This window comes from Odocoileus virginianus, chromosome 1, assembly GCF_023699985.2.
Source record: "Odocoileus virginianus isolate 20LAN1187 ecotype Illinois chromosome 1, Ovbor_1.2, whole genome shotgun sequence".
In the NCBI taxonomy this organism is placed as follows: Eukaryota; Metazoa; Chordata; class Mammalia; order Artiodactyla; family Cervidae; genus Odocoileus; species Odocoileus virginianus.
Window position 1 is genome coordinate 21,890,744 of NC_069674.1, and position 27,641 is coordinate 21,918,384.

At 49.5% G+C, this 27,641-nt stretch overlaps 1 protein-coding gene across 2 annotated transcripts in view; it reads left to right on the top strand.

Annotated features, from left to right (window-relative positions):
• Positions 1–27,641, top strand: part of PLXNA4 (plexin A4) — a 472,507-nt gene that overhangs the window by 125,629 nt on the left and 319,237 nt on the right. The window contains exon 4 of one of the 2 annotated variants that reach the window (XM_070465682.1): positions 9,311–10,047. The exons of the other annotated variant lie outside the window; for it this stretch is intronic. Coding sequence (XP_070321783.1) covers positions 9,311–9,349 — 39 coding nt within the window. The 3' untranslated portion in view covers positions 9,350–10,047. Of the gene's footprint in view, positions 1–9,310; positions 10,048–27,641 lie in introns of those variants that run through there. 2 annotated transcript variants of the gene reach the window in all.

Consider the following 27,641-nt stretch of genomic DNA (forward strand, 5'->3'; position numbering starts at 1 on the left):
CTTCAGTCTTCCCTATTATCAGGGTCTTTTCCAATGAGTTGGCTTTTCACATCAGGTGGCCAAATTATTGGAGCTTCAGCTTCAGCATCAGTCCTTCAATGAATAGTCAAGGTTGATTTCCTTTAGGATTGACTGGTTTGATCTTCTTGCTGTCCAAAGGACTCTCAAGAGTCTTCTTTAGAGCCACAATTTGAAAGCATCAATTCTTTGGCACTCAGCCTTCTTGATGGTCCAACTCTCACATCTGTACGTGACTGCTGGGAAAACCATAGCTTTGACCATACAGACCTTTGTTGGCAAATTGATGTCTTTGCTTTTTAATATGCTGTCAGTTTTGTCATAGCTTTTCTTCCAAGGATCAAGCATCTTTTACTTGTGTGACTGCCATCACCGTCCACAATGATTTTGGAATCCAAAAAAATAAAGTCTGTCACTGCTCCCACCTTTTCCCCTTCCATTTGCCATGAAGTGATGGGGCCAGATGCCATGATTTTAGTTTTTTGAATGTTGCATGTTAAGTCAGCTTTTTCACTCTCCTCTTTCACCTCCATCAAGAGGCTCTTTAATACCTCTTCACTTTCTGCCGTTAGGGTGGTGTCATCTGCATAGTCATTTCCTATGGCTGCTGTGATAAATGTCCACAGAGTTGGTGCTTATACCAACACAGACTTATCCTCTTACAGTTCTGGTGATCAGAAGTACAAAATGTGTCTCAGTGGGTCAAAATCAAGGTGTTAGCAACACCATGCTCCCTCCAGAGGCTCTACAGGGGAGTCCATTTCTATCTCCTTGCCTTCTCAAGCTTCTAGAGCTGCATTCCTTGGCTCGTGGCTCCCTCTTCCATCTTTAGGGACAGATCAGCATAGCAGCTTTCAATCTCGGCTCTGTCTTCCCATTGCCTTCTCCTCTGTGTAGCCAAAGCTCCCTCTGCCACCCTCCTATAAGAACACTGGTTATTGCACATAGGACCCTCCCACCCACATGGCCCAGGAGAGTCTCCTCATCACAAGACCTTTAACTTAAATCACATCTGCAAAGTCTCTTTTTCTGTGTGAGGTAAATCATAGGTTCCAGGGATTAGCGCCTGGATGTCTCTGGGAGGCGTTACTCAGCCTTGTACCTTGAGTTTCACCATGTTATCCATAATACCCACCTTCGTAAAGCCTCGTCATCCTACATCACAAGGTTGCCGAATTGTTCCGCCATTCTCTATGCTTCTCATTGCATTGTGTGAAAAAGTCACTGAGTGGGACCAGAGAAATATATTTAAAGGATAGATGATGAATTGTTTCATCAAATTATTAATTCACTTTGTTACTTTGGTAACAAAACTCTCAAATGGATAGGAAGGAAAATTTCAAAATATAAGTCACCCTGAGAGCAATGCGGGATCTCGGATTGAGTCCTGGAACAGAAAATGGGTGTTAATAGAAAAACTGGTGAAATCGAAACAAAGTCTATAGTTTAGCTAACTTCATCTTGGGAATTATACCATGGTGATGTATGATATTAACATTAGGGGAAGGATATATGGGAGCTTGATCTGCCTGCAATGCCAGAGACCTGGGTTTGATCCCTGGGTTGAGAAGATCCCCTGGAGGAGGGAATGGCAAGCCACTCCAATATTCTTGTGTGGAGAATCCCCATGAACAGAGGAGCCTGGTGGGCTACAGTCCATGGGATTGCAAGGAATTGGACACGACTGAGCGACTAAGCACAGCACATATGGGAGCTTTCTGTATTATCTTTGTAAGTCTTCTGCAAATCTAGAATTGCTTCAAAGTAGAAAGTTTAAAGAAATGCAGGACCCTCAGGTACTGGTGGGAAAGTTCCAAACTCCATCTGTTTTTGTGACATGGGAGAAAGGATCCAGAGTTGGCAGAATGTGTTCAGAAGATCCAAACAGAAATGATGAGGTTTACAACACATAGAAGCATTTAAGTGTAAACAGAAGTATGAGGCAAGACGGTGTTTGTTATCTTGCTGGGAACATGTGGGTCATCTCCAAACCCACCCAGGGCTCCCCCTGGGGAGCGGGGAGCGGGAGCTGGGCTGAGGGTGGTCCTCCCGTGTGAAAGGAGGAGTCCCGCCCTCAGGCTCTGATTGATTCATCAGCTCCTGCCGCCCCCTCCCCTCTTTTCCGGGCCCCATCAGGGCTCAGGCTAAGGGCTCCCGGGTGGCCAGCCGCCTCACAGCTGAGTTGTTATCTTCCCGTCACACACTTATCTGGGCACGGTTAGAGCTTCCTAATAACATTTGTCACTGACTGTAATCCCATCACTGTCCAGACCCGCTTGATTAGCCCCTCTGGTTGTTTTGGCTTTGCTCTGCCCCTCAGCTTCTTCCGAGGAAATTGGTAGAGAGACGAGTGCAGAGAGAGCTCCTGGTCTTGGAAAAAGAGAACAGGGACGAAGTAAACCAGGACCACCAAACTACTTCTCCAGTAATTAGACCCAAGTGGCTCCGCCTCCCTCCTGCTCCCCATCAACCCTACTTCAGGCCCAGAAGTAGGAAAGGGGCCGTCTTCTCTGGTGGTACGTCAAGCTGCAGAGTCCAGCCTCGCCTCCGTTGTTCTCCTGACAGCTCCACTTGTTCCCTGCGCCCATCCTCGGTCTCCTGAGAGGGGAGAGGGGACCAGGGGTCAGGGAGGCGGAAACTGCAAGCCCGCTTACTGGGAGCCATGCACCCACAGCCCACACTAGCTGTGAAGAGTCAGGGCCACATTCCCCTCCCCTCCGCCAGGCTCCAGGGAGTGTCCTGGCAGGCCCTGTGGTTGTGTAACTCTCTTCACAGCTGTGTGCTGGAGGGCCGGTTCTGCAGCCCAGAACAACAAAGTATGTGGTGAATGCAAAGGGGGGAATCCTCTAAGGGGCACCCTCACTCAGCAGCTAGCTTGTGCGTGCGCCCCAAAGATGTGTAGACTGTGCCTGGTGTGGGAGTGCGGGTGGACATGTGAGGGCAGTGGGATCTGCTGTGTCTGAAAGTGTTACGTGCAAGCAGTCCCCCCAAGTTGTGTGTGTGTGTGTGTGTGTGTGTGTACATGTGTACGTGTGTGGCGTAGACGCTGGCATGCTTGGCTGTGAGCTGGCCCTTCCTCCCTCCTCTTCAGTTCTGCTTCCCACACAGCTGCTACCCACCCCCCGCCCGTCCCCTCTGCACAGGGTGGGAGCCAGCTGCCCCTCCCCGCTCTCTCTTGAAGGTATCCTGTTCTTGTGAATTTCCCTTCATCTCTGGGCTTTTCCTTCCTCCATGGTCAGGGCTTTTTGCTCTCACTCTCTCTCTGGGCACCTGCCAGACAGGAGGGAAACCCCGGAATGGCTGAAGTGAGCACTAGCCGTGTGTGTGCATAGGAAGCCCCGGGAGGCAGGGCCTGGAGGCCGTGCTGCCCCCCAGAACCTCCTATCTCCCTGCGGTCCTGGCCCCTCTGCAGGCAGGGCAGGGCGCCTCTGCAGCCTCCAGCCCCTGCCCAGGGCCAGGATGAAGGGCGCCTGCACCGCTGGCCAGAATCAGGCCCAGAGGGGGCGCGGCAGGCGCTGTGAGAAGGTGGACGGCTCACAGAGGGGACGGGAGGGGGCAGCGTAACGGAGGTCCGCAGGCTAGGTGGCTTACAGCAGACGTTTATCGTCTCATAGCTCTGGAGGCTGGAAGTCCAAGGTCAAGGGGTTGGCAGGGAGGGATCCTGCCGAGACTTGTCTCCTCAGCTGCAGATGGCTGTCTTTGTCTTCACATGGCCTTCCCTCTGCGCCTGTCTGTGGCCACATTTCCCCTTCTTATAAGGATGTCAGCCATACTGGATTAAGGCCCACCCTAATGATCTCATTTTACTTTACTTACCTTTGAAAGACCTTATCTCCAAACATTGGGTTGGCCAAAAAATTTGTTCAGGTTTTTCTATAGCGTTTTATGGAAACATCTCAATCAATCATTTTGGCCAACCCAGTACATCTTGAGGTGCTATAGTGAGGAGGGCAGTGTATGAATTTTAGAGGACACGGTTCAGTCTATGACAAGGTCGTCTCCACCTGCTCTCTGTAGGGCCATTTTCCAGCCAGCTCTGGCCAGAGCCATGGCCTGCCCCTCACAGAACTCGAGCTCTTTGTCCTGCATGGCTGATATGGCAGCTCTGGGTGTCGTGGCTTGCAAATTAACTGCAAAGAAAATGGAGGATTTGGGTTGAGGGGCTATTCTTTTAATAATTTTAGAGAAAAAGGCAATGCAACATAGTGGCACAAATGGGAGACAATAGTTGTGTGGCCTCCGTCAAATTACTTCACCCCTCTGTGTGTGTTTTCCTATGCACACCATCAGACTCTGTGGGGATTAAGTGGGATCCCATGTGTGAAATGCCCAGGGCAGTGGCTGGGCACCTACTATGTGCTCAACACTTGCTTCCTTTACTTTCAGTTTCAGTCCGGATACCGCTGCCACCCCTGCAGACAGGACAGTGTGGTGATGACAGGTACCCTTCACCTGATGGGCTACTTGTCACATACCTGCTGTTCATATAAGGGAGCTGAGACAAGGGTATGCTGAGTGCTGCACGCAAACTGCATTCTGCTGCTTCTGAAAGAACTACGCTCAAATGTCATTTCTGCTGGTGTGGTCAAAGGCAAAATCTCTGTCTATAAAATGATTTTATTTTCATGGAAAGCAATGTCCAGTCTCAAGGGGTGTTTTGAATACAAGATTTGAAGAAACTCACTAGCGGCAAAGGATGGAACCCCAAATTAGAATCCCCTGTCCCTACGGAGTGGTTCTCAGACTTAAATGTGATACAGAATCACCCAGTGGGGTGGGGTGGGGTCTGGTCAACACACAGATTGCCAGGCCCCAGCCCTAGTTTCTGATTCAATACACCTGGAGTGCATGCGTGGATGCGTTCTAAGTTGCTTCAGTTGTGTCCGACTCATTGCGACCCTATGGACTGTAGCCTACCAGGCTCCTCTGTCCATGGGATTCTCCAGGCAGAAATACTGGTGTCGGTTGCTATTTCCTTCACCAAGGTATCTTCCTGACTCAAGGATTGAACACAAGTCTCATGTTTCCTGCACTGGTGGGTGGATTCTTTACCACTGTGTCACCTGGAAAGCCCCAGAGTAGGACCTGAGAAGTTGCATTTTTAGCAAGCTTCCAGGTGATGCTGCTGCTGCTGATCCAAGGCCACACTCAGAGAAGCACAGAATCCAGCCCTGGCTAGGGTCTGTGTCACCTTCTCTCTCCAACCTGTCCTGTCTTTGCTGTTGTCCTACCTGCCTGAACTGATTTTTCTGCTCTCATCCTGGGGGGTGTAGGGCAGTTTGTTGAATCTGCTCCATCTTCTCTCTGATTTATGTAGGCTTCTCACCTGCTAATGGGCAACTGTTTCTTTGACCTTCTTCTCTCTTTTTCTGTTTCATTCCCTTTTCATGTTTGGGCCTCCAGATACTTCATCAAGAATGAAGAGTAGACCCAGGTGAGGGTACAGCTCCCTCACTGAGGCCTGTGCTGACCCCAATTAGGAAGAGTCAGATGCGAAAAGAGCATCTTTCCCATCACCGGCCTCATCTTCCGTACCCCCGTGTCCCTCTACCCCAGCGCATCAGTTCCCTGGCCCCAATTCCCTAATCACTTTGGCAGAGTAAATAATTGCCGGTGTATGGTGACCCCAGGTCATAGCCAATGGAGGAATGTAATTAGGGCCTTCATTTCCAGCCATCTTGGGAGCCGTCTTCCAGCTGATACTTGTTCCTCTGGCCCCCCGTGCTGGTGTTCCTATCTTTCCAACCCTTCCCTGCTCGAGACCAGAGAGCCTGGGTTGGATTGAGTTGCTCATGAGCAGAGGTGGGTGTTGCCTTCCTTTGTGTCTTTCCCTACAAACATCCTCTTCCTAGGGGCTGGGTTCCTGCCCCTCATGCCTCTCACACCACGCCTCAGTGTGTGCATGTGTGGTCAGTTGCTCAGTCATACCTGACTCTTTGTGACCCCGGGACTGTAGCCTGCCAGGCTCCTCTGTCCATGGGATTCTCCTGGCAAGAATACTGGAGTGGGTTCCCATGCCCTTCTCCAGGGAATCTTCCCCACCCAGGGATCAAACCCGTGTCTCAAGCGGCTTCTGCATTGCAGGTGGATTTTTTTGCCGCTGAGCCGCCAGGGAAGCCCATAGTATGTGAATGCTCTTTAGTGACCATTTCCGGGAGAGCTCTGAGCCTAGAAGCTTGCTCTGTGCCACGTCTTTTTTGGACTCTGCAGCACACATGGCCACCCTTGCTTTTCCAGTGTTAAGACTGTCTTATGATCTTTTCCCCTTGGTATTGGAGCCCTGCTCATTTCTGCTTGCTGGGAATGGGCCTGGGCAAGCTCCCTTGGGTTGAGAAGGCCTGAAGGACTTGGTGGCAGGTGGGACCCTAACATGGGAAGCAGAAGCCTTGCCTTTTCTTCCTGCCTCTTCTATCTCTTGATCCTGGATTGATTTCCCTTTGTCTTAGACACATGGTGCCAGGGTGCTCCAGTGGGGAGATGATGACAGATAACTGTTTTTGAGTTATTTTGGAAATGTTCCCCCCCCACCCCAGTCAAAGGAGGGGAGGAAAACATCTTGCCTTTTCTCTGACTCTTAAAGCTCAGCCAGATTGGAGGCAAAAATAAACCCATGACTACTCCAAGAGAAAGGCCAAGAATCACTTGTATGTCCTTCCAGAGAGCCTTTTTGGAGTGGGGAGGGGACTTTGAGGGAAAAAAAATGGGCGGTAAATGTGATGTAATGTTTTGGTGTCTGATGCCTTGAGCCTCATTTTGGAAGAATGTCCAATCTAACCCTGAGGGAAGCAGAAATTTTATTGATTTAAGAAAAGGAGGCTCATTGGCCGTCATCTCCAGGAGGATCATTGCTGCAATAAACTTGCACAGTCCCCACACCCCACCCCTGTGCCTGGGGACCCCAGCCTGGTATGCCCGGTCTGTTCTGGGCTGCTGGGGCAGCCAAAGGGTGCAAGCTTGCTCTGTCCGAGTGGGCCTGGCCTGGCCTTCCCTACCTGGCATCCCACTGGGTCCAGGGATCAAGCTCTCACCTCCTTCTTGTCCCTGAAAACTCTCCACAGGCAAAAAAAGAGTCTTGACAGCTCACCCCACTGCTGTCTCCCCTCCGGACACAGCAGACACAGCCTACAACAAAATGCAAGGGGGCCACGAAAGAAACATTTCTTTCCTTGCTGGGAATCAGTGTAAGAGAGCCCTCTCCAAAATTTTTACTTGGGAGTAGGTATCTCCATTGCTTAATGCTTGTGTTTAATATCTATTCCCATATGTTGGTAAATTTCCCCCACTGTCTGGGGACCAGAGCTGTCTCCACCCTACCTCCTCCTGAGCTGTTCAGCACATCAGCTCATGGTGGTGGAGGTGATGCTAGTTGGAAGGACACTGCCACTGCCTCCGGCTCCCTTTCTGTGGAAACCCCTAGAAGCCTTAGGATGGGGGGTTAGTGAAGAGGGAGCCAAAAGCAGACCTCAGCCAGAGGACATGGAGGCAGAAAACAGCTGTCTTCCCCACTGCTCACTGGATGAGCACTCTTGGCCAGCGTGGATAATGCTTTGGCCGTGAAGGGTGAGCCCTCATTCATTGTGGTCTGGGCTCACTCCACCTGGCCTCTCACTTTCTATCAGTACACGGTCTCCTGTAGGTGTAGGAGAAAATTGCCACTTAAAAGGAAGGGGCAGGTGGGTCTTGGTAGCTAGGAGCTTATCTCGAATTAGCAGTCAGGAACCTTTGAGTTTATACAATCCCTGTTTGGAGGGGTGGATACAGAAAAGAGTGTTATCCAGGAGTCGTCCTCAGGCTTGAATCACCTTCTTTCTGAGATCTCTAGGATTTGGCTCCTGCCTGGAGTCCTGAGCTGTGAAGCAAGAGGCCTGGGCACAGATTTACCAGCTTGGGCCTTTCTGGATCTCCAGCTTGCCCAGAGCACCTCGAGGTCAGAATGGAACAGAGTCTTCACTTACGGACATGCAGAGATGGTTCTGGAGGGGAGGGCGAGGTCCTAACTCCCATCCCTGCAGCTGCCTGGTGGGGAACAGCCCACGCCAGCTGCCGAGTGGTTGGAGAAGTTAAGGAGGGGGTGTGAGATGAATGTGTCCACTTGCTGGAGCAGGATTAAAATTAACAGGATCTTATAACTGCCCCATTAATGCTGGAGTCAGTGCTGTGTCCATTTCCAGCATCAGTCCTCTAGATGTCAGCTCAGGATGGACAGAGATGCTCTGCCTAGTCTGTTTAGAGACTTCCTTCCCTTTCAGAAGTGCCTTTCAGAAGGCACTTCCTTCCCTTCTGAAACCTTTTGGTGGGAATTCCTAGCTGAGGAGATGTTGAAGGCCAAGGTTTTAATGTGGTTGTTTCTGAGATCTGCGGAAACTACATCAGGTAGCAGCATCATGTAGCTGCTTTGAGTACGAGAGAGAGCCCCTCAGATACGCATCCCAACCCCAGCTCTCTTAGTAATTTACTGTGTGGGCCTGAGCCTCTTCCACAGCCTCTCTGATGTCAGTCTGTAATGTGCAGGGATCCCATTCAGTAGTCCTCTTCCTTCCTGGAGACAGGGAGGGATTCCAGAGATGAAAAATAGGAGCTGGTGTCCAGGAAGGAAATGGACAGTGTGACTCAGAGAGGCCTTTCTCCTGGTGTCCTCAATCTGGAGTCACTGAGCTTTTGGAGCCTTATGAACCCTCTGAAGTCATCTATGAAAACCGTGGGTGAGTGAGCACTCTTCAGAGTCTCCAAGAAGATTCTCAGAGAGGTCTTGGCACCCAGGAACACCCACTGGCAGCTTTCGGTGAGAGCAGTCACGAGACTGGGGAGAGTTGACCTCCTCTTTAGAGGCGGCATTTGAATCAGCATCTTGGCCTCTAGTCCAAGGGACCAAGAGCACGTTGATCCTGATTCTGGGGGATTTGGGGGAAGGAAGAGAAGCATGAGAGATGGAGGCTGCTATGTGTGACGGGGAAGTTGGAGAAAGACAAGTTTCCAAATGAGGTGCATCTCATCCTTTGTGGGCACAGAGCTGGGGCTCAGAGACCAGGATATGTCTCTTCAAATCCTTGGGCACTGGTTTTCCTGTAGGGGATCAACTGTGGGAAAAGCACTAATAAGGCAGGAGGTTTTGGGGAGATGGTTCCTCTAGCTTCTGAGCCACTTTGGAGGTGGCTCCCTTTGTTGTCTTGGCCTGACTAGAATTTGAGTTGCCCTCATCTGGGGGTGTCTCAGGTACACAGTTGAGTATTATCAGTGACCAAGTTAGCAGCTTACTAAGAACCACAATCTCAAATAGAATCATTCTTAACAGGAGATCAGGATCCTGGGAAACTGGGAAGAAGGAAGATAGCCTGCTGGGAAAATGAGAATGAGGTGGAGCCATAGGCATGAGCTCAAGTAAGTTCCAAGATCAAGATCATGTATGACCTAGTATCTGTCTGCCTAGCCAACAGCTAAGTTTCATCTCATTAGAAAAAAAAAGGGCTCTGATAAAAAGTCAGTGGTTGGTTTGTCATCAGTTCGATTCAGGTCAGTTAATAAACCAAATGTATGGATATGAGAGTTGGACCATAAAATAAGCTGAGCATCAAAGACTTGATGCTTTTGAACTGTGGTGTTGGAGAAGTCCCTTGGACAGCAAGGAGATCAAACCAGTCCATCCTAAAGGAAATCAGTCCTGAATATTCATCGGAAGGACTGATGCTGAAGATGAAGCTCCAATACTTTGTCCACCTGATGCAAGGGACTGACTCACTGGAAAAGACCCCGATGCTGGGAAAGATTGAAGATGGGAGGAGAAGGTAACGACAGAGGATGAGATGGTTGGATGGCATCACTGACTCAATGGACGTGAGTTTGAGCAGGCTCCGGGAGTTGATGATGGACAGAGAAGCCTGGCATGCTACAGTCCATGGGGTCACAAAGAGTCAGACATGCCTGAGCTGATCTGAACTGAATAAACCAAATATTTGTGGGTTATCTGTTTGTCTTTGGTACCTTATCAGACACTGTCAAGAATGTATAAGAAATAAAAGGTACAGTCTCTGATTTTGATGAGCTCATCAGTTGGCTGGGTAGAATAAACATTTATATAAGGAATAGCTGGAGACAACCATGGCTAAACTTCATACAAGTGTACATCTAGAATTCAGCCTCTGGTCAAGTGCTCTTAGCTGGTTCTTTTATCTCCAATTTATGTCTTTCGATAAATGATAGAATTCAAAGATTCACCTGTCTCTTCAACCTTTCCCATTTTAGGTATGAAAGTGTGACCAGTGATAGTTTTCCTGGGAGGAAGTGACATAGAAATGAAGAGAGAATGAGGTTGTACCAGGCTAGGAGATGAGGAGGAGGGGTGATTATGAAATTAAAGGTTGTTCCTTCCAAGAGATTTAAGAATGTGGATTCCTCGACTTGCCTCTGTTCCTTCCATCTTTTACTCCACCTGTTCTTTGCCTTCTGCCTCTATTTAAGCTTATCACCTGACCGGGGACTCGTTTCAATAAACCCCTCATTCTCTAGGGAAAAAAAAAATGTCCTGATTTATAGCATTTTATAATGCCCTGATGTATGCCAGTTTCTGTGGTGTAACTGTTCCCTCCATGATGAGCTCAAACTACCAATGATTTAATGGCCAGATCCCAGAATCCCTAGAATTTAACACTCGGCTGTCCTGAGCTGGCCTGCCACTACAAATTTTCTCTCTGTTGAGCTGGTCATCCACCGACCACTTAACAGAGCACTGGGTCCAGATGTTATTGGCAGAGTGGTGGCTTCCATAAAATTCCAGCTTGGGTATCACTGGGCAGCATCCACTGGGGATGGAAAGTTCAGGAAGGAAAATGTAGCTCTGTTTGGTACCTGTTACCCCAACAGAATGATCAGAGACAAAAACTGAAAGTTGAGAGAGAGAGCGCATCTATGCAGTTGACTTCTTAAACTCAGGACAGAAGCTCATCTTATTGAGATATGCTGTGTGGCCTGGACAGAGGACTGGCTTAGATGACCTCTGAGGATTATGAAGCCGTTTTTAATAAACCTCTCTGAAGTTTTCTCAATGGGTTAGAGATCAGGACCCCTCTGTTTTCAAGATCGTATCCCACTGCCTTTCCACCCTGCTCATTGAGCCCATCTTCCTCATAGCTTCTGATCCGTTTTGCTCCAGGATAATCCCCTTCGTCATCTACAAGATGTCGAATTACCCATGTCTGGTTGAGAACGTCAGTACTTAAGAGGTCAAGGCTTACTGGTCCTACCTTATAAGGATATGCATTTTTTGCAATTTTCCTCTGCTCCCCTGCACGTTGAGATCCCTGATGGATTGAGGAGTGTATGCCCATCCACGAGATACATTGGGAACAGAATCCAGGGGGCGTTGAGTCTTGGCATCTGTGAGCAGGTAAGCGTTGGGTTGGGGAGGTTCAATTCAGCTTTTCCAGGTCAGTGGTCCTCAACCTTTTTGGCACCAGAGACTGATTTTGTGAAAGACAATTTTTCCATGGACTGGAATTTGGGGAATGGTTTCAGGATGATTCTAGTGTATTAGATTTATTGTGTATTTTATTTCTAATCTAATACCACTACTCACTGATCTGACAGGAGGTATCAGTCCCCGGCACGGAGGTTGTGGGCCCCTGATCCAGGTGATGTGCTATTCCAACCCGGCTCCTGTGGGAGCCTGGAAAGTCTACTGAAGGCCTCTAAGGTGAAATCAACCAGAAGTGTCAATCAGGCAGTGGAGCGGGGCCAGAAAAATCAATGCTGAATTCCAGATGCCAGGAGGGCAGGAGAGGGGGGAACAAGAGGACAGAATGAGAGCATTTGTTTGCAATTCTAATATAACAAATCAACAGATCACTGGGCAAAGATGCTTAATGAAAATGCACATGGTGGATGTGTGTGGGGAGAGAGAGAGAGAGGAATGGAAGGTCCAGGCGTGGGGCCTGCTGAGAAATTCAAAGGTATTCACATCCATGCCAACCATGCTGCCAAGGGCAAGGGTGCCCAGGGCAGCTAGCCTTGGGCTGAAACCTTAAATTTGCCATTTATTCATCATGCAGCCTTAGACCAGTTACCTCACTTTTTTGCTCTTCCATTTCTGTATAATACAAACCGTGTAGGGGCTTTGTGAGAATAAAAAGGGATAACCAGGATAGTTATTACCCACTATATGGAAACAGCCATTATTTTATATTCTTATTTAAAATGCTAATTATGGTGACTGAGGATAAAGTTAATTTCCTTTCCTTTCTGGGGGGCAGTTTGAAGGCCTTCACCAGGTTTCCTGTCTGGGCCCCTTGGAGGGAACCAGAAAATTCCACTCTTCCATAATTTTGCTTCCAAGTCTCTAACTGTGTGATGTGGGGCAGATTTCACTGGCCTGAGGTTTGCCCTTCCTCATGTGTAAAGGGATGATCACGGTGCCTTGCTGCCTGAGGTGCTGTGAGGTTGAAATGCAGGGTTTTATGGAGATGGTGGTTGTCCTGACCTCACCTTTACTGCTGAGAATGACGGGCAGTCTCTGTTCTAAGGCTGCCACATGTAATATCTCATTTAACCACAACATCTGAAGCACCTCGTGTGTGTTTGTGCTCAGTCACTCAGCCATGTCCAACACTTTGCAACCCCATGGATTGTAGCCTGCCAGGCTCCTCGGTCCATGGGATTCTCTAGGCAAGAATATTGGTGCGGGTTGCCATTTCCTTCTCCAGGGGATTTTCCTGACCCAGGGATCAAACCCATGTCTCCTGCATTGGTAGGTGAATTCTTTACCACTGAGCCACCTGGGAAGCCCAAGCACCTAGTACCGTTATTCATTTATGACTCAGGGAGAAGGGAAGTCAGACTTGGTTACATCCAAGAACAAACCTGGTATCTCAGCCTTGGCACACTGGCTCCCCTGCCTCCGTCTGGCGTGGTGTGCTCTCACTAACACGATGCAGGACTGAGTCGAATCCATTAGGCAGATGTCAGCTCAGCTTTTAGAGTGGGGCAAACAAACCCCTTCATCAAGAACTTGTGAATTTAACCCTTTAGCTATGGCCTTGATTTCATCACCTTATCCTGTGAGCCCAAGAGGCTGTGAACAATGTGGATGTGAAAATGCCATCATCTGCCCAGAGGTGAGTGTCATAGTCATGCAGTGGTGGCTGTGTGCTATAGACAGAATATGGGTGACCCTCAAATTTGTATGCTGGAACCTAACCCCCAGGGTCATGGTGTTAGGAGGTGGGGCCGTTCAGAGGAGCTTAGGTCATGAGGGTGGGGCCCTCATGGATGGGATTTGCATCTTTATAAAGGAGGCCCCAGAGAGTTCCCTCACCCCTTCTGCCATGTGAGGTCACAGAGAGATGACAGTCGGCTATAAACCAGGAAGAGGGACCTTACCAGATCAGAATCTGCTGGCTCCTTGATTTTGGACTCAGCCTCCAGAGCTGTAAGAAATAGATTTCTGTTGTTTACAAGCCACCCAGTCTGTGGTATCCTGTCATAGCAGCAGTTCATATCTTATGAACGAAGATAATGCAATAATTTCTGGTTTGCACCAAGGAGATAGTCACTTAAGCACCACCCCCTAGGCAGCTAGATGCATCTCTGTGTCTGTGAGGTGCCTGCTATGGGCATGATGAGGGTTGAGTAAATGGACACCACAGCAGGCATGCCCACCCAGCTCCAGGGAGGAGAAGGCTGTGAAGAACATCAAGATGCTATGCATGTGGGTTACTCCAGACAAAACTCTGCTCATCTTCTCCATAGATATCAGGGAAGAAGGAGCAGGTGGCAAGTGTTGAGAGCAGCTGTGGCTGTAAGGGTGGTGGTGGGGAGGTGGTCTGTCTGGCCAGATCAGGAAGTTAATGAAAACCCAGCTTGAGGAGATGCCCCTGGAAGGGCCCAAAGCTACCCTTATTCACCCTGGGAGTGGGAATGGCAACTGTCAGCTTCCTCTGTACCTTAAAAAAATGATGTAGCATGGGTGCACTGCAGGTGTATCCAGCCGAGTCCTTGTTGTGTGTGGTTGGGGGCTGCACATTCACGGGTAGGCACACCCGCACTCAGACCTCACAGTCCCTCCCACCCTACACTAGCACCCACCTCAGCAAAGCTGGGCCTCAGGCTGCCTGGTGTGGGGTGGGGGGGTGGGAAGGGCTGGAACATTCATCCCTTTGGATGCCACCACCAGTCAGCACACTGCAAGTACAAAACGTGGTCCTCTGTGTCCAGAAGGGAGGTGATTGCTGATGACAACACCCAAGAGAAAGGCATGGCTAAGTGGGTGAGAAGATGCATGTTTGCTGTGCTTTACTAATTTAAAGGGGAGCAGTACGTGTGGGAGAGGATTTCAAAACAAAATGGTCAGATTCTAGAAAAGAAGAATAATGAAGACTGAAATTCAGCAAGATGACGCTCTTAAGTTCATGTGAATGTTTTTGATCAGGCTCAGTTTATAAGCAGGGTGTTTCGAGAGAGAGAGAACAAGGTAGGGGGTTCCCCCAAGTTCACGGAGGGGTATGTGGCCCTGTTGGCACCTGTTATAGTATATGCCGACCTGTATTGAAGCTGACGGGGTCCCTGATCCTCTCTACCCATTGATAGGATCGACCTGTTAATTGTGTTTCTGGACTGGAGGCACACAGCTTTTAAAATGAAGTTCTGCCAGAGACGTTTTAATTTGAGAGAAGTGCCAATTTAGAAAACGAAGGGGAACCCTGGAGATGCCAGTCTCAGGAAATTCTGCTGAGTCCTTCAGTGACAATATTTTCCCTTCCATGTAATAAAGAAAGGGTACAGACATGAGGTTAATTAAGAGGGATGTATCCAAGGAAAGCTGAGCGCAGAGCAATCCAGGGGGAACGCGGCCGTGACCACCTGCGGCATGGTCGTCACCGCCCTTGATTCCTATCGACTGAGAAAACAGACCACGCGCCCACTGGCAGCCGCAAATTGATTCTGGAAACGTCGAAGGTGAGAGGGCATGGAAGGCGCGATCATGAAACCATCAGTGTCTCTTATCACTGTTCAGAAGGACGAAAAGAGACAGTCTGCAGGGTGTCAGAGGAACCGGGTCCTGGGAAGAAAATGGCTTGGTTGGCTTTACCTTCAGGGAGCGTGGCTCCTCTTTGTGAAGTCTTGGAGCTTTAAGATGCCACTGGGAGCAGCCTGGAAGATGGACGTCTCCCCTCAAAGAGAACAGGGTGGGAAGAAGATGATGCCACTGGTGGGATTCGCCTTTGCTGTGGAAAGAAGGCTACAGAGACTGGAGAGGCTCTGAGCATTGTGAAGGCAGGTCTTCCAACTGGGGCGAAACGTTCTGGGAATGCTGGGTGTGTAAATTGTGGTGGAGAAGACTGCTTTCCTTGGACCCCCGGCCTTCTCCTTGATGAAGCACCAGTGGTCAGGGGCACAGCTGGAGCAGCACAGACACTGCCACTCAGAACCGGCCCTGCTTGCAAGCAGCCCATCGGACCCCATCAGTGTCACCCTGCTCGGCATTGCCAGCCTTAGGCTCACATAGGGGTTTGGCTTCTCAGAGCCATGCCAGTCCCAACAACCCATAGCCTGACGACTATCAGATCAGGACAAGGGGAGGCCTCCAAGGCCTCCAAAGGACTCCAAGAAGAAGCCAGACAGAAAATTAGGTGGCAGAAGAACTTCCCTGGTGGTCCAGTTTTTAAGACTCTGAGCTTCCACTGCAGGGGGTGCGGGTTTGATCCCTGTTCTGGGAACTAAGATCCCACATGGCCATAAAGCTAAAAAAGAAAGAAAGAAAAAGTCAGGAGGCAGAAGGTATTGCTTTTAGGGGCAGCCTGGTTCCTTGTTAAAAGCTCTGTGTGTGTGTGTGTGTGTGTGTGTGTGTGTGTGTGTGTGTGTTAGTTGCTCAGTTGTGTCAGACTCTTTGCAACCCCATGGACTGCAGCCCCCCAGGCTCCTCTGTCCATGGGATTCTCCAGGCAAGAATACTGGAGTGGGTTGCCATGCCCTCCTCCAGGAGATCTTTCCAACCCAGGAATCGAACCCAGGTCTCCTGCATTGTAGGCAGACTGTTTACCTTCTGAGCCACCAGAGAAGCCCTCTTTCATAGTAAATTATAAGCTCCAGGATGCCTGGGACAGTTTTCTGTCTTAGCCACTGTTTTGTGCACATTGGTGCTTAGCCCAGGGCCTGGAGCATAGGGTATGCTTCATGAGTGCTACCTAAATGCATGAAATGAGTTTGCAAAGGGGGACTTTTCTGAGTGACAACTTGGAGAGGACAGAGGTCAGCATTTAAAAGAAAAAAGGAAAAGAACAGGAAGAATCCTAGAGAAGGAGCAGATTGGAATCCAGAAAGCGAGCGTAGGTAGTGGAGTTAGCTGCCCACTGCGGAGAAATGAGGTCCTGAGGCATTCCCAAGAGATGGGGGTGGGAGAGACATCTGCGAAAACTTCTGAAAAAGGAGTGGGTGCTGGAAGGATGCCTCATTCCCATCTTTCCAGGATTTTTCCCGTTTGTTTCTTGTTTCCCGGCTTGCTTACCTGCAGTCTTATACACACCCTGCAGGCTACCCCCAGCTGCTGGCATCTGGGACCTTTGGGACCCTGGAACCCTAAAATCCAGGCTGGTGACATCTCAAGCATGTTCCTTTCATCACCAGCTCTTTGCTCCTGACCGGTGACTTTTCTCCATCCCTTCAGAAATGTCCCAGCTATGTCGTCGCTTTTGCCCCTGGGTCTCCCAGGCCAGACCCAAAGGCAAGTGTGACTCTTCAGGGCTGGGGCTCCTCCTCAGATAGGATGAACCAATGGCCCCCCAGCCTCAGCAGATCTAGGGCTTCCTTTCAGTGGATGGAGCGGTGACTCGAGGCCAGAATGTCATTCTTGTGTGCATATTTTCACTGAGAGTGCTGGTGACATGCTACTTTGCAAAACGGTTGGCACTCCTTTCCCCGAAGGGTCCCTTTCCAAACACAGCCCAGTTTAAACCTCTGGCCTCATTAAGCTGGGTCTGCCTTTGGGAATCTTCCATCTCTGACGTTCAGCCTTGACTGGCCTGGGGCAAATCGTTCTTTGAGAGGCCTTCATTTCCCTGACTGGCGGCCTAGCAGTCGGATTATCATATGACTGAATAGGTTGTTTAAATGTGGTAGATTCAGAATATCTTTATCTTTGAGCTTAAAAAAAATAATTCCATTCATTACTACCTAGAAAGGCAGAGCTGAGTAGAATAAGCACGTGGACACACCGCTGTTCTACCACGTTGGGATCTGTGGGCAGTGTCCTGTGCTTTCAAGCACGTGTCCCTCACTTGGAGACATCAGTGGGAGGTAAACGAATTCTGTTGTTCTCAGTGTGGAGGACACAGACTAGCCCAGGCACTGTGCTGGGCACTGCAGACCCTGAAAGAATGAACCACGGCCTGGGGAGCTCCCAGTCTTATAGCTCAGTCTTCCAGGATGCTGTAAGAAGGAGCATCTTATCCAGCATCTCACAACAAGTTCAGTGACAGAGCCAAGTTTAGAAATCCCTTTTAGACAAAATTTGCATTTTGTTGCAGTGCAGGCCAGGTGCAGTCTCATGGGGCAGAAGCGAGAGGGGGCAGGGAGGGCACCTGGGACCAAGTCAGGAGATGTGGGCACTAGCTCTGACCCTGATGGAAACTCACCACGTGATCGTAGACAAGCCACAGTGTTGGGATTTACACTGGAAGGAACCCAGGGTCCTCTGTTCCTAGCATGTGATTAAGGAGGCTGAGTGAGTCTTTATTACTCCAAGCCTCTGATTTTTCTGTGTACTGTATAAAATAGAAATAATAATAAGATGATGCACTTCCTTACTTTACATTGACTTTTAAGAAATAAAATGTGAGAACAGCCAGCTGTCAGAATGTTTAGGAAAAGCCCGAAGTCCATAGGCGTCTGGATTCTGGTTTTAGAAGCATCATCCTGTGTATCAACCTTCTTTGGTCTTGATTCCCTTTGGGACCAGGTGTCCCAGTGAAACCCTATAGAGCCCAGCACAGTTGTGGCAAAAAGAGTCAAAGACGATTTTGGAAAACACTCCACTTACGGGCAAAAATGCCTCCGCAGCATCTGGGCCTTGACCTCTACAGAGTTGGCTCTTGCCACAAACCTGTGCCTGATCATCACCCTTCTTGATGAACTATTTGATTTATTCAATGGAGGCTCATTGGAGAGCCTTTCTAAGAGGAAACTGTGTAATAACATTTACCAGCAGCTTCAGGGACAGAGTGGAAGGAACAGAGAGAATTATGACCACACACCCCTGGAATTGTTATCGTATTAAACCTGTGTTCCCTGAGTGGATGGATTTTCTGATGCAGTTGGTATGCACTGCCTCTGGACAGTGAAATTGCTATCCTCTGCCACAGAATAAATTACCTGTCAGGCTCTTTTAAGCAGTTTCAGGATGGTTAGTTTGAAGACAGCAGCACACGCTGGGGAAGGCAGGCGGGGCCCCAGGGTGGGGAGAGCATACTTTCAAAAGTTGCCGGTTGCGTGTCATAGTGTTATTTGCTGTGTCGTGTTGATCTGGTGCAATGTGACAGCTCCTCGTGAGAGGCAGAACCTCAAAGACTTGCAAACTGCCTGCCAGGTGTTTGTCTGTGCACCTACGTCTGTGGAAGGCATGGTAAAGGTAAAACAAGGCTCCCTTTTTAAATACAGGGATCCTGGCATTTTCCTGAGGTTGAAGCGCAAAACTTTTATGGTGGCCTCCTTGTGGGGAAATGGAAGGATGTAACTGAATCCTGTAAAAATATAAGTGTGTCCTATGGCAGCAATGCACAACCTCTTGCAGACTCACACATGTGCGTGCGCGCACACACACACACACAGACCACATACACATACATGGAGTAAGATTTTCCAATTACCTTGTCAGAGCATGTTATCCTAATCTCATAAGCTTCAGAAGGTACATGCTGTTAACTTATATTTAGGACATTTTCTGGGGTCAAGAACCAGGTGCTTTTCACCCTGGTAATCCCCCAGCCAGCAAAGCCTGGAGGACTATACATTAAAAGGTGACTGTATTAAAACATGTGCAACTGGCTTTAGAGAAAGGGAAAGGAAGAGAGAGCAGAGAGGATCACTCCCATGGACTGTGGCTGATCATCTATCACCTGATCTGAGTTCAGGTCTTGCCCCTTTAATCAGGGGTTTACAAATGTCTTTGGCCACCTGATGTGAAGAGCTGACTCACTGGAAAAGACCCTAATGCTGGGAAAGATTGAGGGCAGGAGGAGAAGGGGACGACAGAGGACGAGATGGTTGGATGGCATCACCGACTCAATGGACATGAGTTTGGGTAAACTCCAGGAGTTGGTGATGGACAGGGAGGCCTGGCATGCTGCGGTTCATGGGGTTGCAAAGACTTGGATACAACTGAGTGACTGAACTGAACTTACAAATATTTGGATTCCTGAAGCTGTTTGAGCCACAGAAAATGCTCTTCTTTCTCCCACTAACATCCCTGGCAGTCGTGTCACTTGAGATGAATAGGAAGTGTGGTTGTTTAGTGGCTAAGTTGTGTCTGACCCTTTGCAACCTCATGGATTGTAGTCTGCCAGGCTCCTCTGCCCATGGGATTCTCCAGGGAAGAATGCTGGAGTGGGTTTTAATTTCCTTCTCCAGGGGATCTTCCCGACCAGGGATCGAACCCGCATCTTCTGCACTGGCAGGTGGATTCTTTACCACAGAGTCATCAGGGAAGCCTGCATAGGAAGCGTAGTCACGCACTGATATATGCATATGCATGGATCTATGCATATGTATGTCTATGTACTGTATGTGTATGTGTGTGTGTGGATGTGTATATACGTGTGTGTCATCATATAGTATGTGTGCATACATGTTAAGTTGCTCAATTGTGTCTGACTCTGCAACCCTGTGACTATAGCCTGCCAGGCTCATCTGTCCACGAGATTTTCCAGGGAAGAATACTAGAGTGGGATGCCATGACCTCCTCCAGGGGATCTTCCCGAGCCAGGGATTAAACCCACGTCTCTGATGTCTCCTGCATTGGCAGGCGGTTCTTTACCACTAGTGCCACATGAGAAGCCCCAATCATATATTATATGGATAAACATTATTTATTCATGTGTTCTGAGAGTGGATGGTCACCCCTTCTGGGAGACCTGTCTGCAGACAGCCAGGAGGATCTTGTGAGGCACCCAGGGATGATTTCTTTCACAAGGGCTGGCCTCCTTAACTGCCAAGCCTGGGCAAGGCGGGCCACCGCGTCTGTGGTCCTTGTGTCTGGAACTCCGACACCTGCCAGCTGAGATGCGAGCGTCAGGGCAGCTGGATCTGGCAGAGCTGATTTTCTGCTTCTCAATTCCCTCCAGGCTCGAGATAAAATGAGAAGTGCAGTTTGTGAATGAACCAGGGACAGTTAACATTCTGGCTGAGAGTAAAGCACGTTGTATGTTATACGTGGTGATAATGGTGAGTTCATGCTTGCTGCCTGGGATAGAGAGTTTGAAAGGGATGTGGCAATTTCTCTCAACGGTGGTGGAAGAATTAGTATGTCCATATGCTTCATAGAATCGTGGCCTGTTGAACCTTCCATGTGCGTGCATGCTCAGTGGTGTCCGACTCTGCAAACCCATGTACTGTAGCCTGCCAGGCTATTCTTTCCATGGGATTTCCCAGGCAAGAATACTGGAGTGGTTGCCATTTCCTCCTCCAGAGGATCTTCCTGATCCAGTGATCAAATCCGGGTCTTCTGTGTCTCCTGCACTGGCAGGCAGATTCTTTACCACTGAGCCACCTGGGAAGCCCAAACCTTCCACACCTTCCTGTAAAAGTCTTTTTAATGACTTACTATCCAGCAGTAGCCAGCCGATATGAAACAGAATTTTTTGTTTTGATATGCTGACAAATAGTCATACAAGAGATTGAAAAGAAAAAAAAAAAAAACAACCATGAGATCCAGAATAGAATTGTCAATATAAAACACATTTAAAACTACACAGGATTATACTTTTTAAAAACATTTATTGGGCTGTTAGTAGGTGCTGATTTGGGCTAAGCTAGGCTAATTGCTAGCAAGAGGTAAATATGGGATAATACCACAGTCTAGTATCAGAGTCTTTGCTTTCCCATTAAGCTATATGACTCTTTTAAATGTGTGTAAGACTAATATTGAGATTATCTAGCTAGGATGATCGTCTTATTCTTATATTTACTGTGTGATTAGGAAGAGAGCCTTTCCATGCTGGGTAATGTGAACAATAGCTGTGCTGCAAATCATAACATTATGTATCAAACACCCCTTTATTTTTGCTGTCATTTTGGACCTTAGATGGTGGGAGCCTGGAAAATAACAATAAAAGAGATGAATGTTTATTGAGTGCTTACTACATGCCAGACACTGAGCCCAGTGCTTTTTTCATGGATTTTGTCATAAAAGCAACCAACCATCACTTAATATCATCTGCATCTCATAGATGAGAAAATTGAAGCTCCAAGTGGGCACATTTTAACCAGAATCCTAGCCTTTACCTCAAGTTACCATCATGTGCTTTGGGGTTGTTATGTGCAAACCCCTTTATATGTTTTCTTATCAGTAAGCTGTGCTGAGACTTTCCTGCAGATACTGTACCCAAGAGGAGCTTCTTAAAACCGTGCTCAGTTCCCCCACAGATGGCCCCCCTCCTCCCACCAGTACAGCCACGTGATGGATGTGGCTCCTGCCACTTCCCTCCGGCTGGCCTCCAGCCTTCCCTCCACAGAGCCCTTGGCTTTCTCCTGGCTCTTGCTAACCCCACTTCGCCCTCCCGCCCTCTCCTTCAGCTCCCGTCCTAAGCCTGCTGGCCCTGCTCTAGTGACTGTACCTGCCCTCATCATCGTGGTCCCCTCCTCTGGGTCTTCTTGTATCTTCCAGGTCATGGGCACTTAGTGACTTGCATCAACCTGGAGAGGATGAAATGAGGGAGATCTCTGCTTGGTTGGCACTGGGCCAGGTGATAGAAGGAGGAGCTGAAAGAATGAGTGAAGGCATAGGAGGCTAAAGAGCTCTTGGTTTAGAGGTTCCGATTCAGCAGGTTTTTTGACGTCAAGTGCTCTCCCTCCATTCCTGATCCTGAGATACACATAGTCACAACACTCACATCCATATACCACCAATTATTGTGGCTTCATTTCCTGAGAATGTGTGCATTTGCGTGCACTCACTCGCACACACTGTGGCCACACCCCTCCGTGATAGATTTCTGCCCCTCACAAGTCAATTTCATCAGGGTCTTTAATGATTTTAGCTCAGGCAAGGAGATCCAACCAGTCAACCCGGATCTTCATCGAAAGGATGGATGCTGAAGCTGAAGCTCCAATACTTTGGCCACCTGATGCGAAGAGTCAACTCATTGGAAAAGATCCAAATACTGGGAAAGACTCGGGGCAGGAGGAGAAGGGGGCAGCAGAGAATGAGATGGTTGGATGTCATCATTGACTCAATGGACATGAGTTTGAGCAAACTCTGAGAGATGGCAAAGGACAGGGAAGCCTGGCATGCTGCAGTCTGTGGAGTCACAAAGAATTGGACACCACTGAGCGACTGAACAGCAGCATCAGTGGAGTATTATGACCGGGAAGCCACTGCAGGGACTCCATCCTTGCTTGGGAGAGGGACTGGGGATTTCAGTAGTCATTCTTAGCCAGTGGCAGACACTCTTTAGCCAGTCCCTTCCCTCTCCTGTTCAATGACCTTCTCACTAATTTCTATCCTGTGCTGATTTCAGATCTCCCAATGTCTTTGGGCTATCAGCTGTGAACTGAAATTCAAGACCCCAATTCTCCATGTAGCAGCTTGGAGGGGAGATTGGAATGGGAGCTTTTCTCTAGGACTCCCTAAGGGTTGGGAATTGCAGAGAAGACAGCGTTGCTTCCTCTGGGATCTTCCACCCCTCTGGCTCCTTCAGCTGTGTTTCCAGGGGAGGGTGGAGTGCTCGCAGCGTGGGTGCAGGTGGACAGCTGGCACTCCTGGAGCGACTGGCTCTGTCTCTGCTGCTCACCATCCTTGGGGCAGACCTTCCCCTGTGCCCCTCTCCCCTGGCTCCAGTGTGGTGTGGCGGTGTGGATTATCCTGGACCGCTGCACAGTGTTCATTGCCATGGCCTTACCTCATCGGTCCCCTGTTTTCCACTCTAGCTGCTTAAAATATAAACCAGACCCCCTGTACCTACCCCCGCTCCAAGCCCAGACTCCCTTCGGAGTGGGACGGAGTGTGGTGCGTCATGTGTCCTCTGATTTGTGGTGTGTTTGGGTGATGCCAGATGGGTGTAGAGGGAGGGAGAGGGCGGCTCGGCCCATTGCAGGGGGAAGGGAGTTCAGTTTTCTGGGGACCCCAGACCCAGAAGGTGACCTTGCTCGATGCGTGGTTTGCCTCTGAGGTCCCATCTGCAGATCGGAGGTAACCTGTAAGTCACCGACCATTTTCTGGGAACTTAGAGGAGTCTGGGGTCTGTGTGGCGTCCCTAAGCCATAAACCCTTCACTGCAGCGTGACTCTGGAGAACGTCGGGGACCGCAGCTGTCTTCATCCCAACTCACCCAGCTGGGGTTGGGGGCTGTGGCGCCTGTTTCCTGCTGGGCACCGACCCAGCCCCCACCTCGCCTCTGCCTCCCAGGGCTTATCTTGGGGCGTCAGAGCTTTGTGAGAGAGGAGAGAGAGAAGACACAGGAGGCAGGGCATCAGAAAGGGGAGGGAGGCGTGGGCAGGTTCAGCTGGCGTGCCCACGGCAGTCCCGCTTGTGAACGGGCCACTGTCGTCATTGTCCCACCAGTGCCCGGGGCTCGCTGGTGCCCAAATAAGCATGCCTGACTTGGGCAGTCCCAGCACACACACACGATTATTGCTCCCACACTTTTGCTCGGAGAGATTCTCAGTCTTCCTGCCTCTTTTCACTTTCTCAAGCGCCCTTCATCTTCCTTCCCTCCCCAGCAAAGCCCACCTTGTAAGCTCAGGCCTTTTCTCCCTTACAGGAAATGGGGTCACAGGAGGGGGGGAGCTCATGGTCTTTCTGAAGGAATGGAGCTGGGGGCCACCATGGACAGGGTTGAAGGATCCATCGACAGCACTGATTAGAAAGGCTGCGGTAAAACGGAGCGTTGTCACGGAAACCAGTTCTTGATGTTGTCCAGATTTCAGAATCCCTCCCCTCTCCGCACCTTCGTTATTTTCCCTCCTTCCTGGTGTTTAGCCCCAAGGCTATGGCTCCATGTTTGGCAGGAGTTTGTGGGCCCACAACCGAGAGTGAGGACCTCGGATATCAGCCAGTCCCCGCCACACACTGCCCTTCTAAGTGAAGACCTGGCCCTGCATGACCAGGAAGCCTGAGGCGGGGCCCACACTCTTGTGCTCTGATCCTGAAGGTATAGGCGGTGTGTCTGGATGCCAGAAGCAGAGCCTGAGCCCCTGAGACATGCCCTCTGTGTGTGGAGAGGAGTGGGGGGGCTGGGAAGCTGGGATCAGAGAAGCTGGGAGGGGGTGGCAGACTTGGGATGCTCACTGCAGGCGAAGAACCAGAGCGCAGACTTCGGTTGTCACCACCCGCAGGGCCAGAATTCAGGCGTGGCTCAAGCGTTCCACCTGCACGGGGCACATCCTCTAATCCCTCCACCTACAGCCAGTCAGGGTCGTGCTTGACTGGCTGAGGGTGATGAGAACCAGATGTGGTGGCATTTAGACTCAGTACGGTGTCCTTCAGTGCTGTGTGCTTCCGTGTCCCCAAACTGCAAAGTGGGGCTCACCTCCTCAGGTCTGACTGCATCCATTCCAAGGTTGAGATCAGGCTAAAGAGAGACAGCAGAGAGCAAACTCTGGAACCGAACAAGTCACACACACAGGAAAGATGTCATCGTTGTCCGGAATTTACTTGTGAGGTGGACTTGGAACCACAGGACTTACTAAGAGCACCGCACTGGCCCCCTTGTCTCAGAGAACCTGCACGTCTGAGTCTGAGTTTTGCTGAATTTCTGGGAGAGATGTTGTTGTTCTTGCTTAGTTGCTTCATTGTGCCCAACTCTGCAACCCATGGACTGCAGCATGCCAGGCTCCCCTGTCCTTTACTATCTACTTGAGTTTGCTCAGATTCATGTCCATTGAGTTGGTGATCCTATCTAACCATCTCATGCTGCACAGTGCCTAGAGCACATTTATCCACCTTCCCTTCCTCTTTGATCACCCCCGTGGGCATTGGCATGGGCGTGGCAGAGATGCCACCAGTCTGGCCCATGTGAGCTGGGCCCCAGCTACAAGTGAGGTGGACACCCAGCGTGGCAGGAGACCATGCCAGCTAGGGGTTAGGTGCAAACTGTGGCCAAAGGGAGCATTAAAATTCGATGCTGGAAGTGCCAGGTCTGGTGCCAATGAGGAGACTGGGGATGAGGAGCGGGAGATAGGAGCACAACATCCGAAGCTGAGTAGACGTGGGAACAGAAGGGGAGGTGAGACCACAGGCCGACAGTGGGCGGCCAGCTGTTAACTGGCCGTTGCAGTCATCACACTGAAGTGCTGAGCCCTGTTTGGTTGGTTAACATGGGTCACTGTCAATCCCTAGGGATCTGGATTCTCGGTGATTCTCTCTGTGTACCCTTAGTCTGAGTTCAGGCACAGGAAGCATTTTGTTTCTCATTTTCATCCTCTGTCTACTCAATTGAGTATAACGAGGGTATGGAGGGAATTCCCAATGTGAGTTCTTTCCAGAATCCAGGGAGATGTTAGATGAGTTATCAGGAGGGATGGGATGCCCCAGGTCCCTTTATCTGACTTTTCAGGAGGTCCGCGGTACCCCAAGCGGTCTTCTGTCTGGGGGCCTCTTTTGCTACTGCTACTGCTAAGTCACTTCAGTCGTGTCCGACTCTGTGCGACCCCATCCCTGAGATTCTCCAGGCAAGAACACTGGAGTGGGTTGCCATTTCCTTCTCCAATGCATAAAAGTGAAAAGTGAAAGTGAAGTCGCTCAGTAGTGTCTGACTCTTTGCAACCCCATGGACTGCAGCCTACCAGGCTCCTCCATTCATGGGATTTTCCAGGCAAGAGTACTGGAGTGGGGTGCCATTGCCTTCTCCGGGGGGCCTCTCCTAACAGGGACTAAAACGTGCCTCACTCTAAGTTCTGTTGTGCTTAGTCGCTCAGTCGTGTCCAACTCTTTGCGACCCAATGGACTGTATGTAGCCCACCAGGCTCCTCTGTCCATGGGGTTTCTCCAGGCAAGAATACTGGAGTGGGTTAACCATGTCCTCCTCCAGGGGATCTTCCCAACCCAGGAATCGAACCAGGGTCTCCTTCATTGCAGGTGGATTCTTTACCATCTGAGCCACCAGGGAAGCCCATGGATACTAGAATGGATTGCCATGCCCTCCTCCAAGGGATCTTCCCAACCTAGGAATCAAACCAGGGTCTCCTGCATTGCAGGTGGATTCTTTACCAGATGAGCTACCAGGGAAGCCCCACTCTAAGTTAGGAAGATAGTAAAAGCTGGGGTGGAATACGGCTGATTCTCTGTCCTGAGAATTGAGAAGCAACTTCACATACAAGGCAGCCACGCTCTTCTTTCAGTGGTGTCCCAGAAAAACATCCTGTCTAGGATGGCCCTGCTCATGGTCACTTATGTCCTCTCCCAGGGGTGTTTTATTTGCTGTCCTTTTCCTTCTAGCTCCCTGTTTAGCACTGACTAGCAAGGTGGGCACCAAAGTCTTTGCTGGTGTTTATTTTAGGACGGAAGGTGTTGAGAATGTGCCTCGGCCACTTTTAGGGACCTGAAGGCATGTTTCCAGTATCACGTTGGCTGTTACAATTTAAGGGTGACATCAAACCAGTTACTGGGATAACAGGCAGCATCACATAGTTGCCAAAGTGAGGAATGACTTTCACAGTCAAAAATATTGATTTTTTTAAAAAAAATTTTACTTGGGTAAGGGGATATCCGTAGAATTTTGGAAATAAAATATAGCTCCTGATGTTGTCAACCCAGTTGAATGCTTTAATCTTGTCATTTATCCCTGTTGCCAATTGAGTACTCGCACCAAGCAGAATTCGAGAGGAGAATTACCTACATGAGAGCAAATAGAATGAGCATTTATAGTGGGGTGATGGCAAAGCATAGAAAAGACACAATCACTCTAGGAGCATGTTATAATTCTTTGCAGAGATGTTATAGTGAAAAAAAAAAAACCACACTGACAGGGAACTCAAAAGCCCAAATTCGAGTTTCAGCAATGCCATTTCTAGCTGTGTGACTTTGGACAAATCACTTAATCTTCCGAGCCTCATCTGTAAGAGAATGAAATGAGCCTGCCTCCCAGGGATGGTGTGAGAAATAGATGGAGAATACCCGTGAAAGCCCCATCACCTGCCAATCACTGTTAACAATACTCTCTTCTCACTGTGGGCAGTGCTTCACAGCCTTCCTTTCTTGTGCCTCCCCTCAGTTTTTCCATCTGTTAAATAGAGGCATCAGTTCCATCCTGCCCCACCCCACCCGCTGCTGCACACCTCCTCCGGCATCTCCCCCAAGTTAGTGCAGAAAGAATAATGTGAAAAGCTTTAAGTTCCTTGAAACCAAGGAGGTGGGGTAAATACTCTACTATATTGATTATGATGATTATATCTGGGACCAGGAAAATATGATTGCCTGGTTGCCAATG